The following is a 20,204-nucleotide window of genomic DNA, read 5'->3' as shown; positions in this document are numbered from 1 at the left end:
TCACTGGATTGTCTGTTCCAGACTCGACTATTTACAGACCGTCACCATATGGCTGGAATATTGCTGAGTGTGGCGTAAAACTAAACTCACTCGCTTCCTTCCTTGTCACCCAGCTACACTCATTCACTGACAACACTTGGAGTTTCTTGAAATTTAAACACTGTGCTGAGGTGACCTTTTAAATAAGTGACCCACAGCCAGACAAGGATAAGTTTTGCAAAAGATCACAAGGTATCAGTAAACACAACAGAGCCACCATTGTTGACGTGTTTATCAGTAAACAGACAGTAAATGTTTACATGGGGACTGCATGGCAAGAATGTTTACATGGTTTCCCTGTCACGGGACTGGTTCCATAAGACAGCGTCTGAATATATTCTTCATGGGCTTCTTACCCCATAGCAGCCCATTGCTCTCCTATACTTTTATATTTGTCTTCAGCGTCCTTACAATTATCATCCACAGAACTTCTGTGTTTCCTTGTTAATCATTTCTATTTTCTATTCACTTTTATTGTTTTCATCACAATCTTTATCATCTAGACTGTCATCGGTGGCACTTCTGTTTCTCTTGTTATCACTCCTGTCATCACCTTTGTCGTCTTTATCATCAGTTGCACTTCTTTTGACCCTGTCATCTTGACAATCTTCATCATCTCGACTCTTACCATCATCAGCAGTTCTCTTTTTTTGTTCATTTTTGTCATCACTTTTATCGTCTTCATCTTTATCATCAGCAGCACTCCTCTTTCTCCTTTTACCATCTTTATCCTCTGGACCATTGTCATCTTTATCGTCTGGACCATTGTCATCTTTATCCTCTGGACCATTGTCATCTTTATCCTCTGGACCATTGTCATCTTTATCGTCTGGACCATTGTCATCTTTATCGTCTGGACCATTGTCATCTTTATCGTCTGGACCATTGTCATCTTTATCCTCTGGACCATTGTCATCTTTATCGTCTGGACCATTGTCATCTTTATCGTCTGGACCATTGTCATCTTTATCGTCTGGACCATTGTCATCTTTATCCTCTGGACCATTGTCATCTTTATCCTCTGGACCATTGTCATCTTTATCCTCTGGACCATTGTCATCTTTATCGTCTGGACCATTGTCATCTTTATCCTCTGGACCATTGTCATCTTTATCCTCTGGACCATTGTCATCTTTATCATCTGGACCATTGTCATCCTTATCATCTGGACCATTGTCATCTTTATCATCTGGACCATTGTCATCCTTATCATCTGGACCATTGTCATCCTTATCATCTGGACCATTGTCATCCTTATCAACATTTCTCTTTCTCCTTTTACCATTTCGGTCATCATCTTTATCTTGATTTTGGTCATCCTTATCGTCTTGGCCATTGTCATCTTTATCGTTTTGGCCATTGTCATCTTTATCGTCATCATCACTTCTTTTTACACGATTTTTCCAATCACTTTTATCATCTTCATCACAATCTTTATCATCTGAAGCTTTGTCATCATTATAATCACGACCATTTTCATCCTTATTATCAGTTGCACTATCATTTGTGTCATCTACTTTATCGTCTTCCTCACCATCTTTATCGTCTGGACCATTGTCATCTTTATCAGCAGCACTTCTCCTTACCCTGTGACCATTCCTGTTATCACCTTTCCCTCCCTTGTTCCAATCTTTGTCCCTTCTTTCACTCCTGACATAATTGTGTTCGACTTCCTTGTCGGCATCACCTTCATCGACACGACTCCTCCGTCTCCTGTTAACATCATTCCTGATGCCCTTCCCATCATCTTCCTGTCCACATCCACTCTCGGTTGTCTCCCCCCGAAGCAGAATGGATATGGGCGAGAATTTCATCACAGAACCCAGATTGAATATTCCACCGTCCATGTGGAACAAAACATCTTTGGTGGGAAGCATCTGGTAATCACTTACATCATAATCCCCCTGACACCGTCAAAGTCACGTCTCTGTTGGCGTGTGACAACGGGGACGTCTTGCCTGTCGGTGTAGTGGCGTCTGATCAGATCCATCGGTGCATACATGTCGTTGGTGTCTCGAGCGAACGACCCTCTGAACTTGATCAGGAGCATCTCCATGAGACTGTCCTTGACCGGATCTTCATCAGCCCGAAAGAGGGTGTTGCGTCTCAGGATGACACGGCCACAGACAAGCTGACAGAAAACACCTGGAAGCAATATTTGGGAGGCGAGTGAGTGAGTGAGTTTAGTTTTACGCTGCACTGAACAATATTCTAGCTATAAGGCGGCGGTCTGTAAATAATTGAGTCCAGACAATCCAGTGATCAACAGCAATCGGGTGACAATGGCATGTGTCAAGTTAGTGAGCCTGACCACCCAATCTCGCCCAAACCTCTTACGACAAGCATGGGTTTGCTGAAGATCAATTTTAACCCGGATCTTCACGGGTGAGCAATATTTAGGGGTGTTACATAGGAAAAAACCTACGCTTTCAAGAAGATGTATACCTGTCTCTGACAAAAGAACATTTATTTTTTAAAAAGAAAATGGAACTTGTTAGTTAATGTTATGTGAAGTATGTGTTCATTTACTCGTAAACCAAAAGAAAAATCTGAAACATTCAAAATCAAATACATTTCGTGTTCCACACACGCTATTCACGAACCTTAGAAAACGAACGTTAAATATCTCTGGGTGGCGTACAGAAATATATTCAAACAAGACATGGTGATCAATATCCCCCGCCAGTGTTTTGTTCCAATTTAGTTCCTGTTTTTTAACTACATATCAGAGTGAGTATGGTTTTACGACGCTTTTAGCAACATTTCAGCGATATCACGGCGGGAGGCACTAGAAACAGGCTTCACACATTGTACCCATGTGGGGAATCGAACCCGGGGCTTCGGCGTGACGAGCAAACGCTTTAACCACTTGGCTACCCCACCGCCCCGCTATATATTAGAGTGAGTGAGTAAGTTCGATCTCTTGAATTTTGAAGTATCGCGTGTGTAAAGTTGTTGGATAACGACAGCAGACAAGATGTGTGAGTGAGTTTAGTTTTACGCCGCTTTTAGCAATATCACACCGGAAATGGGCTTCACACATTGTACCCAGACAAGGTGGCAGCAGAAACCGACCGCTTCCCCCATTCCCCCCCTCTGGTGAACCCAAGAACAGGCGTAAAGGACCCTTTACAGTAACTCAGCCTTTACAGCTACCAATACCGGTAGCTGTGGACAAATTCATTATCCCCAATGTCCAAGGCGTCATCGTTAAAGACTCAAAATGTGGTAACAGTTCAAAGACTGCTGAAGGCGATATGAAATAGAAAACTACTCACATATAAGGAAGAAAGCGCAGCTAGAAGCATCTCCCAGGCTCACCCCTCCCATAGTGACTTTAAGATGTTCAGAAATAATTGACAACCAGACGTTTTAACTTATATACCTTTCAAATTATATACTTAAAAATGCACAGCAAAGTCAAAAAGCCATTTACCATCAGTGACGTATTTCTATTGTAATTTTCTGAATAACTTGGATTTTTCTCTGGCTGATGTTCCATCGCGATCTGCCCGGATTGGACAAGGGGTGGGCCTAGATTCTTGATACATGGCGTCTACTGACGGTTTTGAGGAACTCATTATCCCGTAATGGTTACACGTGCTTGCCGTTTTCCTCCTTCACTGACCCTTAGTAACCCGAAGACACACGTGTGGTTTTGCGACTGTGATCAGCATGAAGAATTCAAATAACACGTATTAGGATCCGTATTCAAAAAGTGCTGTGAAGTCGTAAATGTATGTTTTACAATTCACGTCCTGTACAAATCCGCGATGGAGCGTGTGACGAGTGGCCTTACTCATTCGTGTCGTGCGTGATCGAAACGTGCTTCCTCGTCAGGTTCACCGTTAGAATATATCCAGCAACCTGTGCTCATTGTTGCATAGCTCTCCCGTGATTGAATTTACTTTTATGCCGCTTTAGCAACATTCCAGCAATATGGCGGTGGGCAATACCAGAAATGGAGTTCACGCACTGTACCCATGTGGGGACTCGAACCCGGGTCTTCGGCGTCACAAGCGAATGCTTTAACCACTAGTCTACCCCACCGCCCTCAACAAACATATGTGAGTGAGTATGGTTTTACGCCACTTTTAGCAATATTCCAGCAATACCACGGCGGGGGACACCAGAAATGTGAACCGGGTCTGAGCGCACGCTTTATCCACAATGCTAGCCCGCACCCTCTTTCGCGAAAATTCGGATTAGAATCGATCTTCAGCAACCCATGCTTGTCCGAAAAGGCGCCTGTCAAAAATGAAGTTGTCAAGCGCGCTCGATACCACTCGCTGGATTGTCTGGTCCAGATTCGATTATTCACTGTCATGGCTCTAAAACATGATTGTAGGGTTGTACCTTGAAGATCAAACAAATTACATAACTGAACTTGAACAATTAACAGTATATGTATTAGTGTGTTTGGTCTTTCTTGACACTACGCACATGGGAGTGAGTGAGTGAGTGAGTTAAAATTTAAAGTCACATTGGCAATATTTCAGCCATATCGTGACTAAAACTAGTTCTAAATTCATAATGCATACATATAATATATAAAACCCTGTCAACGAAGGACAGTAAAATTACTAGATTATCACAAAATGAGTTAAAACTAGCTAGCATATATCTTTAAAAGTTGAAAACTATTTTTGGACAATACAATGTAAAATGGGCTATATATCGCGTCACCATGTTGGGGAACTACGCACAATGCGGGTTAACATACGCGGGTTAATTACGTCAAGCTATATTAGGATGAAAAAAAAAACAGTGAGTGAGTGAGTGAGGTTAGTTTTACGCTGCACTCGGCAATATTCCATCTATATGGCGGCGGTCTGTAAATAATCGAGTCTGGCCAGACAATCCAGTGATCAACAACATGAGCATCGATCTGCGCAATTGGGGACAAGAAACAGACAACACAAAGCATGATGGCATGAGTGAGTGAGTTCAGTTTTACGCCGCACTCAGCAATATTCCCATTATATGGCGGCGGTCTGTAAATAATCGAGTCTTGACCAGACAATTCAGTGGTCAACAACATGAGCATCGATCTGCGCAATTGGGGACAAGAAACAGACAACACAAAGCATGATGGCATGAGTGAGTGAGTTCAGTTTTACGCCGCACTCAGCAATATTCCAGATATATGGCGGCGGTCTGTAAATAATCGAGTCTTGACCAGACAATTCAGTGGTCAACAACATGAGCATCGATCTGCGCAATTGGGGACAAGAAACAAACAACACAAAGCATGATGTTTTTGGATCATGTGGGAGTATTTTCGAAGGGATTTCTACTTCGACACAACTGTGCTTGAATTGACTGACTCCGAGCCGACCAGTCTTCGTACTATCCACCAAATGCCACGACACAGACAGGGCAATAACAAACACCAGTATTTAACGTAAAAAAATACGTATACGAGACCATGGACCGAACCACAGACCTTCCGCTCTGTACACATCGCGACAATATGGGTGTAATAATATACGCATCGCAACAATATGGGTGTAATGATATACGCATCGCAACAAAATGGGTGTAATAATATACGCATCGCAACAACATGGGTGTAATGATATACGCATCCCGACAATATGGGTGTAATAATATACGCATCGCGACAATATATGTGTAATAATATACGCATCGCGACAATATGGGTGTAATGATATACGCATCGCAACAATATGGGTGTAATGATATACGCATCGCAACAACATGGGTGTAATTATATACGCATTGCGACAACATGGGTGTAATAATATACGCATCGCAACAACATGGGTGTAATTATATACGCATCGCAACAACATGGGTGTAATTATATACGCATCGCGACAACATGGGTGTAATAATATACGCATCGCAACAACATGGGTGTAATAATATACGCATCGCAACAATATGGGTGTAATAATATACGCATCCCGACAACATGGGTGTAATTATATACGCATCCCGACAATATGGGTGTAATGATATACGCATCCCGTAAATATGGGTGTAATTATATACGCATCGCGACAATATATGTGTAATAATATACGCATCGCGACAATATGGGTGTAATAATATACGCATCGCGACAACATGGGTGTAATGATATACGCATCGCGACAATATATATGTAATAATATACGTATTCCGATAATACGAGTGTGATAGGATACGAATTCCGATAATATGGATGTGATAGTTTAACTGAATATTACAACTTGAAAATCGACGCTTAACAAGCAATATTCTATACGTGACCAACTTGTGTTATTCCGGGACAAGCAGAATAGCGACACCATTCGTGATCCACTCGTGTTCCTCCGGGACAAGTTAAAGGTGCGAGTGTTGAATGAAGCGACTCGTGCCTTTCGTCACCAGTCGTCACCAGTCGCCCCTATCCGTAACCCCCAAGAAGACTTCTCCCGGAATAACACGACAGCCGCAAAACAATCACTCGTGTTATTCCGGGAGAAGTCTTCTTGGGGGTTACGGATAGGGGCGAGAAACGGGCGTACCAAAACAAATGTTCGGGACTACTTCCAACGTATATTTAACCTGCTTATGATGTATATTTCAGATCAGGTTTCGAATACTTCTGACGGAGGTTGGTAAACAGTATGACTGAACACTATATCGGTATCTTGGGTACGTTTTGATACAAGATGTTTGTAAAACACAAATATTAATCCTGGCGGGCTGTTTGACTGAAGTACTGGAAGTAGGGGTGGGTATTGCAGAGAATGTTCATATTGCGATATATTGCGATGCCAAAGCATGTATTGCGATATGTATTGCAATATATATTGCATGAAGTATTTTTAAACAAAAAACTACATATAATCGAGTTACTGCTTGATTTATAGCGCAAAAACACAACAAATTCACTATGCTTGATTAAGCATTAATAACAAATTTTAATCATGATAGAATAAAAATGTGAATAATATTTGGCACAAACAAAACAAGGAAATATCCGAAGATTTCCGAGTGTTACGTCGTTTTCCAAATACAAGTCAAAATACCGGTTTTCGATCAGCGTATCGCAATACGTATCGTTTTCATGTCTGAACCGGTAAATGGAAAGAGTTCCTTCCGTTCCCCCATATTCTTTCTTCCGCAGATTAACAGAGGTAACGCTAAGAGGTTCGACCCTATATATTGTAATTAATTTGGGGGATTTTAGTTATTTTGGGGAGTTCTCTAGTAATTATTGTGCTAGGTTTTGTTGATAATTTTAGTATATATTAATTTATAAATATTATTTGGGATGGGGGAACGGGAGGAAATCTTACCACGGTCGGAATAGCAGACACTGGGTCAGACAGTCAGCTGATTGAGCGTCGATCTACGTACGTGTCAACCAAGTCAGCGCGTCTAACTACTTGAACGCATGGATTGTTGAAGACCAGTTCTAACGCGGATCTTCACGGGGAGACAAGCATGGGTTATTGAAGACCAGGGCCTAGATTTTCGAAGTTCTCTTAGCGCTAAGATAGTCGTAAGTGCTATTCATTAACACTAACTTACGACTGTCTTAGCGCTAAGTGAACTTCAAAAATCTAGGCCCCGGTATCGTGAGTGAGTGAGTATGGTTTAACGCCGCTTCTAGCAATATTCCAGCAACGTCACGGCGGGGGACAACAGTCACGGGGATCAAGAGAGTGTCTTAAGTCTGATAATTGCTCAAATTTGGTTTTAGACTTTAGATTTCTCAAAGATCGAGCTTCGTGATCCCCGATTTAAGACATAATTTAGTCTTAAGAGTTAAGACAAAATATGGACACTTTAAGGATCCCGGGGGCAGTTCTAACCCGGATCTTCACGTAGAAAAGAAACAGGATGTTGAAGATCAATCTTTACCCGGATCTTCCGGGTTCAGAAACGATGTACAGGTAGCCCAAGACATATTCACGACATTGGGTATTAGTATTGTTAAGTCATATAAGAGGATTCTAGAAAGTATTTGGTTGTATTTAAGCAAGCAGAGTAACCACAATTTCACCACGCCGTTCTATCACCAGCAGCGGCAACTGAGAAAAAGCATCTTCTTTTGTGAGATGGGGTTAGTTGAAACCGTATCGTCTTTAGGATCTTTGCCCGTACATACCCAGTGCTTACAGGTTTGTTTGTTTGTTTGTTTGTTTGTTGTTTAACGCCGCACTCAATATTCCAGCTATATGACGGCGGTCTGTAAATCAGGTTGGGGAAACCTACCGATCGGCCTATAAAAGGCAGAACGGGATATTATAGGCCGTTCTGCCTATTTTGCTATAGGCCGATCAGGCTATATTTGACCATTATTATTAACATTTCACAAACTATCAATTTCCGCATGAAATAGTTTTATTAGATCATAGAGATGAATACTTAATGGACCTGCTCAGCTTGAAAAAAATAAGTTTTGGGGCAAAATGGAAATTTATATAATGTTCAGGAAAAGATGTTTCATTTAAGAACACAATTTTGCCAAGATTTTCATTTTGACAACTAAAACTAAATATCTATGTCATTAATTTTCAGTGAAAATTTTCAAAAATATTATAGTCTTATATTTATTTATCAATTTCCAAACTCCTTTATTATGTGATGAAAATGCTCAAAATGGTTTGAATGAAAACCTTAGGACATCAACACTTGAATGATGTTAATATCCTCATGCGGAAATGCACCACTTCAAATTTATTTGATAAATATCATAATTATAGGCGGAACGGCCTATAGCAAAATAGGCGGAACGGCCTATTATATCCCGTTTGGCCTATTGTAGGCCGATCGGTAGGTTTCCCCAACCTGTAAATGATCGAGTCTCGAGCAGACATTCAGCTGTCCTGGCTACAAAGGCTGTCTTCACATTGAAGAAGAAAAACGAAACCTCAACACTTACATCCTCCTGTGCACTTTCAACTTCTTCTGTTCCGATGAACATAGGAGACAGTTAGCTCCACCAGCCTGCAGTGTCTCCCGGTGAATCCTGACCAGACAACATGGTCTCTGCCGCCATCACGTTTGAAGACCAGATATCACGTGACCTAAAAGCATGCACTACATGAAGTCGGACGCGCGAAAATAGTCATGTGACAATCATCCATACTTGGACACGTTTAATGCCCCAAACAAAGGTTGTATAAATCACTTTCAACCAGTCTTACTAGCCCGAAACAAACAATTCTAAACATACTTTTAATTTATTGGTTAGGCCACATAAAAATAAGTTCTTATTTCTCATTACCGCCCGACCCTAAATTCTTTTTTATATATGTTTTGCTCTGGTAAATTTGCGTGTAATAAGCCGGCAGACTTCCGAAATCCGTGTCAGCTGCCGGCATTCGATCCAAGTTTTCGACTAACATTGTATAGAAAATCAGATAATAAAATGCGCCCTACCTACTAATTTTTTTAATAAAAAAGTGATGAGAAACAAGAAATTTATTTTATGTGGCCTTACGTGACCAATGGCGGGTGCTTATCAAACTCATTGCAACGGGTACTAAATTCTTGGAAAGTTACATGATACAACACAAAGTTTGACTGGGATGATGAAATAAGGCAGTTTATCTTATTAATATTATGAGAATCAGGCCTTATCAAAAGTTGAGCAATATATATGTGACATTGTCGTAACTGCGTACTCGATTATTTACAGTAAGTGAGTGATTTTAGTTTACACCTACTCAGCAATATTCCAGCTATGGCGTCGGTCTGTAAATAATCGAATCTGGACCAGACAATCCAGTGATCAACAGCATGAGCATCGATCATCAGCCGCCATATAGCTGGATTATTGCTGAGTGCGGCGTTAAACAGCGAACCAACCAACCGAACTGCAACTTCGATAAGACAGGATAGGCTCCCCCGAGAACGGGAACACTGAGCGACGGCGATTCGTCCCCAGTCACAATAAAATCACGTACCTCTCTACTAGTGTTAAAGGTATCTGTGTACACGGTTCGAGTCTGACCAGACATTGATTATATGTGCTATGGTTTTGATTCACTAAAAACTCTATAAACTCACGTGAATCGTTTCATAAACAACACGGGACAGCGTTGATGGGTGGCACATACCTCTACTACTCTTCCTGATTGTTAGCTTAACCTGTTCCGACTCTCATGATTACTAAGTAATTAAATGGCCACGAAACAATCACCAAATCAAATATTACTATCAATCTCCTTTGAAACTCGCGAATTTCTGTCTTCATCGCTTTCCACAAACATCCAGAACATTGATGCAAACATGAGAATACCCGCAAATGTAATAATGAATTTGTTGTAATTTTCTAATGTTTAGTGAATGTGAGGCAGTGCATGAATGTGAATGTGACCAAAATAAACTGTGTGTAACCAGAGACAAAACCAAAATTATCGTCTTTAAGAAAGGTGGAAAACCTTCTGAAGTAGAAAAATGGTATTATAAAGGGCAACAACTCCAAACTACCAGTGTTTATAAGTACCTTGGCGTATATTTCTCTAATAGCCTTTCCTGGCCCAAACACACAAAACAAGCGCCAGTACAAGCCTTGAAAATCTTAATCAGTGTTTGTAAAAATATGAGATCTTTTGGTGAAATATCCTTTAACACATTCTTTAAAATATTCGATATGAAGATAAGTCCAATACTTCTATATAGCTCTGAAATATGAGGATTACAGCAATATGATAGTATTGAAAGTTCATTTATTTGCGTGCAAAACGTTTCTTGGTGTAAAACCGAACACATATATTTTTTAATTTTCTATTTTAGCGCAAACGTTTTTCTATGACTTTTAGTAGCTTGTATATATTTTAGATTTAGTCTCTCATAATTCCATAAAGAATGGTATTTTGTCTATTTTTGTATATATTGTACATGCAGTGAGACGTTAGTAAATTACCTGTCTGTCTGTCTGTAATATTATATAGTTCATGGAGAATTAGGTAGATTTCCATTGTTTATATATTCCTCCATTAAAGCCATAAAGTATTGGGTAAGATTACTGCATATGCCATGCCACAGGTTTCCGAAGAAAATGTTATGACATTGTATGACGAAAATTGGAAAAGAAATTGGGTGACTGATTTTAGAGATTTGGCTATGGTTATGTGTCAGTCCCACGAAAATTTTATCATATCATTTACACAAAGAATGAAATATATGTATTTTCAATCTTGGTCGGAATCAATACTTCTATCCACAAAATGTTTATACTATAATCACTGGAAATCGGACATACGTTTTGAAGACTATTTTGCAAAAATCGACGTAAAGAAGTTTTGTATAGCTCTCTCTCGTTTTCGCTGCTCTTCCAATGAATTATTTATTGAAACTGGCAGGTATGCAGGTATTCAAAGAGAAAACAGAATGTGTCAATTATGTAATATGAATACGGTTGAGGATGAACTACATTTCCTTCTAATCTGTCCTGTTTATACGACTCTACGAACGAAATACCTAAAGCCATAGTATTATATAGGCATCGAAGTGTAAGAAAATTAATTCAACTGTTAACAGATACTACCACATCAATATTACAGAATCTGGCAATGTACATCTATTTCGCTATGAGTTTAAGAAAAAGGATTGTTACAGAAAAGAATTTATAAATGACTTCTATCTACTCATGTAAACTTTAAATGTACTACAGGCCTGTGGCGTTAAAGTAGTGAATAAAGATTGATTGATTCATTGATTGAATGTGAAGTTGTCAGTTGGGAGTCACGATCGTCCGACTCAGCGGCCCTCGACGGACCAGGCGAGTGCTGAGTGCGGGCTTGTATGGAATATCGTTGACCTATGTGGAGATTCGAACCTTGGACATGACAAGCAACCGCATTAACCACATCGCACCCCTGTGTAGAATCAAACCGGATATTCGGCGTGGCGAGGAAACGTAATAACCACAACGCCACCAAACCGCCCACTTAAAGATGTGCGTGATCGTGGGTGTCACCAAACTGGTAATTCTCGTTGATCGATGCTCCTGCTGTTGATCACTGGATTGTCTGGTCCAGACTCGATTATTTACACACCGCCGCCATATAGCTGGAATATTGCTGGGTGCGGCGTAAAACAACAAACGAGCGAAACAAACTATAAACCTCTGAAATTACGCTCATACGTATCTTTGAATACGTACATAACTGGAATACGCTTCAATACGGCTTAAAACCCAACACACTCACTCATCCTAATGGATGAACTGTGCATCATCTAAATACATACAGAATACCTTCTGATTTCGATGTGATCAGACAAAAGACTGTTTTACTATTTAACGGCAAATCTTTATTTTATCATTGGTGCGCCTTGAGTTGGCCGAAACTCAAAAACAACATAGCAATACCAGACTTTCAAAACATTTACTCAAACCACCACATTATAATACATTTAAGTGGAAGTTTCCCTACCACGTGTTTGGCAGCAATGTAGGTTTTTTTCTTCTTGCCATGTAAAAAAACGGGTTGTTTTACTGTTGAATAACATTCCCCGTTTTAACGACATCGTTAAATCCTTGCAGCTTTGTATATCCATCTCAGTTTTATTACGTACGATTGTTATTATATCAAGAAAAATGACGAAGCTCCAGGAAGAGTTCTTATTTCTTTGCGATCTCGCCAGGTATAACTATTCAATGCGATTTGCAAGTGTGAGTGAGTGTGATTTTATGCCGCTTTTGGCAATATTCCAGGAAATATCACAGCGAGGGACACCAGAAATGGGTTCCACACATTGTACACATACTGGGAATCGATCCCGGGTTTTCGGCGTGACGGGCGAAGACGTTAATCGTTCGGCTACCCCGCCGCCAAACCTGTGTATATTTCTCCAAGAATAAACATAGACACACGAAATACTTACATGTCACTCAGAGTAACGTTTGTGGATACACTTTTGTTTAACGCCGCGCTCAGCAACATTCCAGCTGTATAACCACTGTCTGCATACAACTGAGTTGGTATTTTGGTTTGGTGCATTGATTATCACCGCCTCCGTGGTGTAGTGGTTAGAGCGTCCGCCCGGAGAGCGGAAGGTCGCGGGTTCGATCCCGGCCGCGTCATACCAAAAGGCGCTCGGCATTAATGGGTACAACAAGGACTGGTCGGCTCGGAGTCCGTATAATGTGTGAGTGGGGTATTCATGCTTCACTGCGGCATGGTATCTCAGTGAGCTAGCACTATAAAACCAACTTAAGTCTGGGCTAGTACAAGCAGCCACACATACACACGAATGCACTTCGTCATATGAGTGAAACGACCTCAAACCCCATTTCACCTCATCACTGGTTTGGTGTGCGTCGGTGCTCTTTATATCAACCACCGGTTTGGTGTGCACATGTGCTCTTTATATTAACCATTAGTTTTTGTTTGCATTACTGCTCTTAGTATCAACCACAAGGATGTGTTTTATGCCTATTTGTTAAATCAAAAATAATAAAACACTGTCAAAGCAATAACAAGCACAATGTAAGATATTCACATTTTTATTCTTCTTTCTTGTGTATAAAATAAAAGTTTTTGATATAGAACATAAAAATAAAAGCCACCATTACTGGACATACTGACTGCTCAACATAAAGGTCAAGGACAGCTAAAACCAAGCCGGACATCAGACACACTTACACAATCAGTAATATGGGGTTACCATGGTTTATACTTAGTTGTCCATAGTCAGGGCTCTGCTATTTCTCTGATGTGCCCTGACCATGTGTATATTGTAGAACTGGTGTGTACAGATGACTGTCAAGGGTGGGACATAATGGCACACTTAATGTCATAACGGTATGATCTTGGATCTTTGAGATGACGTAGGTTTCATAACTTGGCTCCGATCCATATTTTTTAAAATAATTCCTAGTAAGGGCCCTACTATTGTACCCCAGGGCCCTGACTTCCTATATCACATTTTTCTTCCTTGACAGTGATTTCCTCTTTTTCTTTAAATTGACAACTCTGGAAATGAGCAAAAATGAAGGTTTATGCCAATAATTTTACATCAGCTTGCAATTTAGTTACAAATGTTTGTAATCAGAGTCTCTTGCACTGTGTAATGCCATCAATGTAACCAATACAATCCGGACTTCTTTGCTTTTTAAATAAGTAGTAAAAATGGATTGTGACTTGAGATTTGGTCATAGGGTGAACAAACACATTGCCATGCTTATAGACTTAACACTTTAAAACGCATATCAAAAGTACCAGAAGTAACTTCTGAAAATGTGTCAATTGAACATTCCCAGTTATTTTGAACATTCCTATTGTTTTACTTTAATTTTCATCTAATTGTTTCACTTGAACATTCTACTTAGTTCATTTTTACACATTCCTGTTGTTACACGAACATTCCTATCATTTTCCTTCAACACATTTATGTTTTATGAACATTCTAAATGTTCAGCTGTTACACATTCCTATGTTACATGTATATTTATACAGTTTCACTTAGAATATCTTCTTATTTAATTTGAACATTCTACTTATTTCATTTTTACACATTTCTATTATAAACAAACAGTAATTTTTCTGTAACACTTTCATATTGTGTTACTTGAATATTCCAGTTTCACTGTGACTCTCCCCGTGTTTACATATTCCTATTGTGTTACATTACATTGCTACTGTTTCTCATTGTTACTTGAACAATACAATAATTTCCCTGAAACATTCCTGTTGTTTTCTTAACATTCTTTGTTTCAAATGAACATTCCAGTTTTAACATGCCTTGTTCCATATCAGCATTCCTGTTGTTTTAACATTCCTCGTTCCATATGAACATTCCTGTTGCTTTCTTAACACTGTTTCATATGAACATTTCAGTTGTTTTCTTAACACTGTTTCATATGAACATTCTTGTTGTTTGCTTGAATCTCTATAATTTTTTGGAATATGACACCTCTTCCTGAAACAGAACATGCCTGAACCGTTTACTTACAAATACATGTTTTCTCTGACATTTCTGTTGTTTGACTCAACGACTCAAAACCATGAAAACATTTCAAACACAAAATAAGACTCATTTGAACTTTCAAAATTTCATTCCATAGATAACTGTTTTTAATTTCTGCCTTTTATCTTCATGTAATCATCTCCTGAAGTAGATCAATACTCTCTGCAATTTAATACTTTGGCAATAACTTAGATCTTTGAACATGTTTTCAATCCCATTTAATTTCACAAAGCAAGTCACAAACTGAAACCGGAGCCTGACAAACAGTCCACCAAATGCATTACGAAAATCATCAAAAAACAGTTGGTGAAACAATTTAATTCAAACAAGTAGCCAGTTTGTGTTGTTTGCAGAGATTATATAAGATTGAAATAGTCTAACCTTTGCTAATAGCCGTTTGCAAAATGGAAATGATTTGTTGAAGAAATGTATTTCCAGTGGTATTCGTTTACAGTATGAACAAGAGATGTTATTGCCAGTGTGTCCTGGAAACTGTGTCACAGATTAATGCTCATGCATTACCCAGCCATAGAAACAGTGAGTGAGGGAGTTTTTGGTGAAATGGTGAAACGCTGTTTTCAACATCACTTAGATCACATCACAGCCTGTGAGACTGATGTGGATGTCTTGTCTTGTCTGTTTGCTGTTTCAAGCCGCACTCAGCAATATTCCAGCTATATGGTGGCGGTCTGTAAATATTCGAATCTGGACCTGACAATCCAGTGAGTGAGTGAGTTTAGTTTCAAGACGCACTCAGCAATATTCCAGCTATATGGTGGCGGTCTGTAAATATTCGAGTCTGGACCTGACAATCAAGTGAATGAGTGAGTTTAGTTTCACGCAGCTTTTAGCAATATTCCAGCAATATCACGGCGGGGACACCAGAAATGGACTTCACACATTGTACCCATGTGGGGAATCGAACCCAGGTCATCGGTGTGACGAGTGGACGCTTTAACTACTAGGCTACACCACCACCCTGGATGCGTAGACAAATATGCCATCATTGCTCCTTGGAATTTTGATAAATACATAGCAGAAAAGATGTCTCAATACATTTTCAGACTGTATTTCGGGATCTTGAAAAGTTCAGTTCAGACACCTGTGTTTCCCATTCACCCCCATTAATCAGCAGGTAGTATGTTGAACTGCAGGATATAGCCACAGCTGTTTCTCTACAGCATGTCATTCCATTCACAGCATGATATGTCGTACTTCACGACCCCAATCATTAGACAAATTGTACAATGTCGTATTGGTACAAATTCATTTTGTTGATTATCGATTGGTTTTTTTTGTTTTCAACATGGGAATCATGAAACCTGTATTTAAATATTTATGAAAGTTCACTTTAATGAACATGTTGGGATGATAATTAGTATTAGGAATTAAAAAACACAAAAGTCTGTTACAGATGAGGTTTCGGGGCTGCTTGTTTCATGGAGGTGGTTGTGGCACAGAATCAAGAGTTACTTCCCTTACTTTTTTGTTTCCAACCTGGTTAGGGCTTTTTGATTGGCTGACAGTTTGTTTTGCACATGAGTACATTACACATTAGTTTTAAGTGTTAATATACCAAATATCTTTCAGAAGATTCTATATTTATAATTACTATCGAAAATGCCCTTTTTATTCTTAAAACAAACTTTGTTAGATAGTAATTCTTAGATTCTCTTTGTATATTCTGATCACCTGGTTCAAAAGACACAAGATTCAGAAAGATTACACAAAATGTGCTCGTTTTGTTCAGTTTGGTTACCATGACAACAGTGATGAAACTTTCAACAGAAGCTGATACAGTGATGATTCCGAAGAACAATCCACAACATAACCCTTAACCTTTGCTCTAACCCAGGTCAAAGTTCACCCCATGACCAAAATATCACATATTAGAAATTTAACAAAACTGACTTAAAACCAAAGTTTCCAACAAGTACAACCTGGGATGGCAACAGGGAAATCTATTTTCAGCTGAAAACTTAATATTGTGTCATCGAGTTGAGGGTTTCTCAATGGATTTAGATGATTCACAATTGAACAATTTGAAATAAAATCAGCGGAAATCTGCGGATCAGCGGAAAATTGCCATCCCTGTACAACACAAAAGTATCAACTGAAAAATCTCATCTGCCAGACATGATGCTCGAGTGTTGTAATGACATGTGATCTGAGGCCAACTAAAGTGTAAAACAAAATTATCGAATAACACCTGACCCCAGATGTTAAGTTTCATTAAATCTTTGTCAATCCTAAAATACCTGAAATCACCTTGACATGGTGCAAGTGTTAAACCAGGGAATCGATTCAAATTCCATTTTGTCTTCAACACTTCATCGTCACGCAGATGTAAAATACCAATTATGAATTAATTTGAATCATATTTGAAAATGAATCATTTTACATTGACATTTCATTCTTATGTCAAAGTAAGAACATTCACTTTATGTACGGTATAACAAACTATTGTATATTATTTTACAAAAACTTAAATAACAATGGTTATAATAAATTCAATAATATTAAAAAAACGTTAAACATTGTTTTACAAGAAATGTTATCGGGGGAATATTATATCAAACAAATTAACCTTGAATTACACTTGCTTGATATTTTTAGCTTCTATTTCGCTATCTCAATTTGGGCATATTGTCCAAGAAATCTATAATAAGAGAAAATTAAATTGGTGAATCCTGATGTTTGAAACAAATATATCACCAATTAACTCAAGTTTCTTAAATGCAAGACATAAAGACGCATGGATATCTCCAACGCCGAATATCAGGATTCTGTAGAGGTAATACACGACAGTCAGTCAGTGAACACAGGCACGTATACTAATAGGAACATTTAGTTTAATAAAAGCAAATTTTCACTTACTTTTCATGACCAACAAAATTTGAGGATATTTGCCCTATGAAATCACCTTGTTTGATAAATATTTCATGAATATGGAAAATTTACATTCGTTTTGTTCTGAACAATATATATTACAATTTTGCATGAAGAATCTTTACAAAATTATTGAATTAAATGTACATACTATTGACATTATTTTGTGTCATGTTTGTGTGATACACAATACACTTGTGATTTACACCCAGTATTGTTTCAAGGCTTCGACATTAATTCGTTAGCAGATTAAACACAACAAATAAAAACCGAATATTCACAAATACAATGAACCCATAAAATCACACAGAGACAAAACAAAAATTCATGAAAAAACTAAAAGTGAAATCAGATCGTATGCATTAAAATATGACTAAAATAAAACCATTAAAATTTAATCATGCTTTGAGCAGCCAGCAGACAGGAAGTGATGTCATCAGGCAGGAAGTGACATCGCAAATCCCATAAAAAATCACATCCTTCACAGGAAGTGACATCATCCCGAAAAGTAAGTGACATCATTTCAGAACAGGCACATCCTGGGAACCAAACTTTGGTTCAATCACAAATAGAAACTCATATGGTCACATTGTAAGTAGCACTGTATCGACAGGTTGCTATACAAGCAAATATGGTCCATCAGCACTGTGATATCAGTCGATATCATGAACATAATGATATCATAGAAACTGTTGATACCCTTCAGCACCTGTGAAAACGACATCAATCCAAATCCTCATCGCCTCCGGAGTAGGCGCCACGAGGTAATACGTCCTATCATAGGTTTTTACACAGAATGTCAGTTTAGGGTTCGGACTTTTCACCGTCCGGAGATGATCGACGTAAACTTCCTCGATTGCTTGAAAATATATCCCTCCCCGTGCTTTGGTCTCGCCTTTGTCCACGTAGTACAACAATGATCGCTTCACTCGATCAAACACGAACCATCGTTTATGCCACGTTTTGAACTTGTTCCCCATCTTGTGTAGGAAACCACGGCAACTAGTGGGAGTGACGTTCACCTGGGGACACGAGTCGATGCTGTGACCCGCGGTCTCTATGTGTTGTCGGAGATCAAAATCCTTGTTTCTGATTGGTAGATACCGTGTCAATGGCCGTGCCTAGGAAAGAGAGCATCAATATTAACACAAGGCAAAGAATTGTGTCAGTGCAAAGCCAAATTCCAAAAGAAAACACAATATTAGTGTTGGGAATTGGATAAAATCTCATAATTGATGATTGGTTCATTACAACCAATCAATCATCGAAAATAATTGGTCAGCATCATTTATCAAATTTTTCTGGTTATCTTTGTTACTGCACGAAAAACAAAGAAAAAACATGTAGTTCTTATGAGTATTTTTGCAAATTCCACAAAATGCATGTGCAAAATTAACATCTTTAAAGGATGACTATTATGTTAGGAACATAAATTTCCTGGAGTCTTTAAGAAAAATTCAATCCTGACTTGGAAAGAGCTTGTAATGTTTATGAAATGTAACAGACAAAACCGACCTTGTGAAAAATATTGTTAATGCAAACAAGTGTTCCAGAATTGTTTGTGTTCGATTATGAGAAAAAATGATCGATTACTTGGTTGTTTAGTCATTGCGACCAATCTTCGATTATTTCAATTAATCGGACCACCACTACACAATATAACTGAATATTTGCTACTATCATCAAGATCTGCTCCAGAAGTGGTTGTACTGAGGCTTGCACCCCGAGATTCCAAGATCAACTTGGCTGACTCTCCTACTTTTTGAGGCATGACTCCCCCTGAGGGGTATTTCAACAAGCACCTGTTGGATCTATTTCAACAAGCACCTGTTGGATCTATTTCACCAAGTACCTGTTGGATCTATTTCAACAAGCACCTGTTGGATCTATTTCACCAAGTACCTGTTCGATCTATTTCGACAAACACCTGTAGGATCTATTTCAACAAGCACCTGTATGATGTATTTCAACAAGCACCTGATGGATCCATTTCGACAAGCACCTGTAGTATGTATTTCAACAAGCACCTGTAGGTGTAGGATCTATTTCAACAAGCACCTGTAGGATCTATTTCAACAAGCACCTGTAGGATCTATTTCAACAAGAACCTTTAGGATCTATTTCAACAACAACTTGTAGGATCTATTTCTACAAGAGCCTGTAGGATCTATTTCAACAAGCACCTGTAGGATCTATTTCAACAAGCACCTTTAGGATCTATTTCTACAAGAGCCTGTAGGATCTATTTCAGCAAACACCTGTAGGATCTATTTCAACAAGCACCTGTAGGATCTATTTCAACAAGCACCTTTAGGATCTATTTCAACAAGAGCCTGTAGGATCTATTTCAGCAA

At 38.9% G+C, this 20,204-nt stretch overlaps 2 protein-coding genes across 4 annotated transcripts in view; both read right to left on the bottom strand.

Annotated features, from left to right (window-relative positions):
* Positions 1-256: 256 nt before the first annotated feature.
* On the bottom strand, positions 257-9,055 carry LOC124280259 (S-antigen protein-like). Of its 3 annotated transcripts, none has more exons than XM_046716157.1 (3): positions 8,924-9,055; positions 779-2,184; positions 257-724 (listed from the first exon to the last, which is right to left on the bottom strand). In XM_046716157.1, exons 2-3 carry the CDS (start codon positions 1,914-1,916, stop codon positions 501-503), a joined length of 1,362 nt encoding a protein of 453 aa, XP_046572113.1. In that variant the 5' UTR covers positions 1,917-2,184; positions 8,924-9,055; the 3' UTR covers positions 257-500. The 3 variants fall into 3 exon arrangements, with proteins under 3 accessions (XP_046572113.1, XP_046572114.1, XP_046572112.1); XM_046716158.1 differs by having other exon boundaries at positions 827-2,184; XM_046716156.1 differs by having other exon boundaries at positions 257-2,184.
* Positions 9,056-16,497: 7,442 nt separating this feature from the next.
* Positions 16,498-20,204, bottom strand: part of LOC124280258 (pleckstrin homology-like domain family B member 1) — a 73,140-nt gene continuing 69,433 nt past the window's right edge. The window contains 1 exon segment of the mRNA XM_046716155.1: positions 16,498-18,971. Coding sequence (XP_046572111.1) covers positions 18,531-18,971 — 441 coding nt within the window. The 3' untranslated portion in view covers positions 16,498-18,530.

Source organism: Haliotis rubra, unplaced genomic scaffold, assembly GCF_003918875.1.
Source record: "Haliotis rubra isolate DU_JTF1 unplaced genomic scaffold, ASM391887v1 Scf263, whole genome shotgun sequence".
NCBI lineage: Eukaryota > Metazoa > Mollusca > Gastropoda > Lepetellida > Haliotidae > Haliotis > Haliotis rubra.
This window is presented reverse-complemented; position numbering and strand designations above follow the sequence as displayed.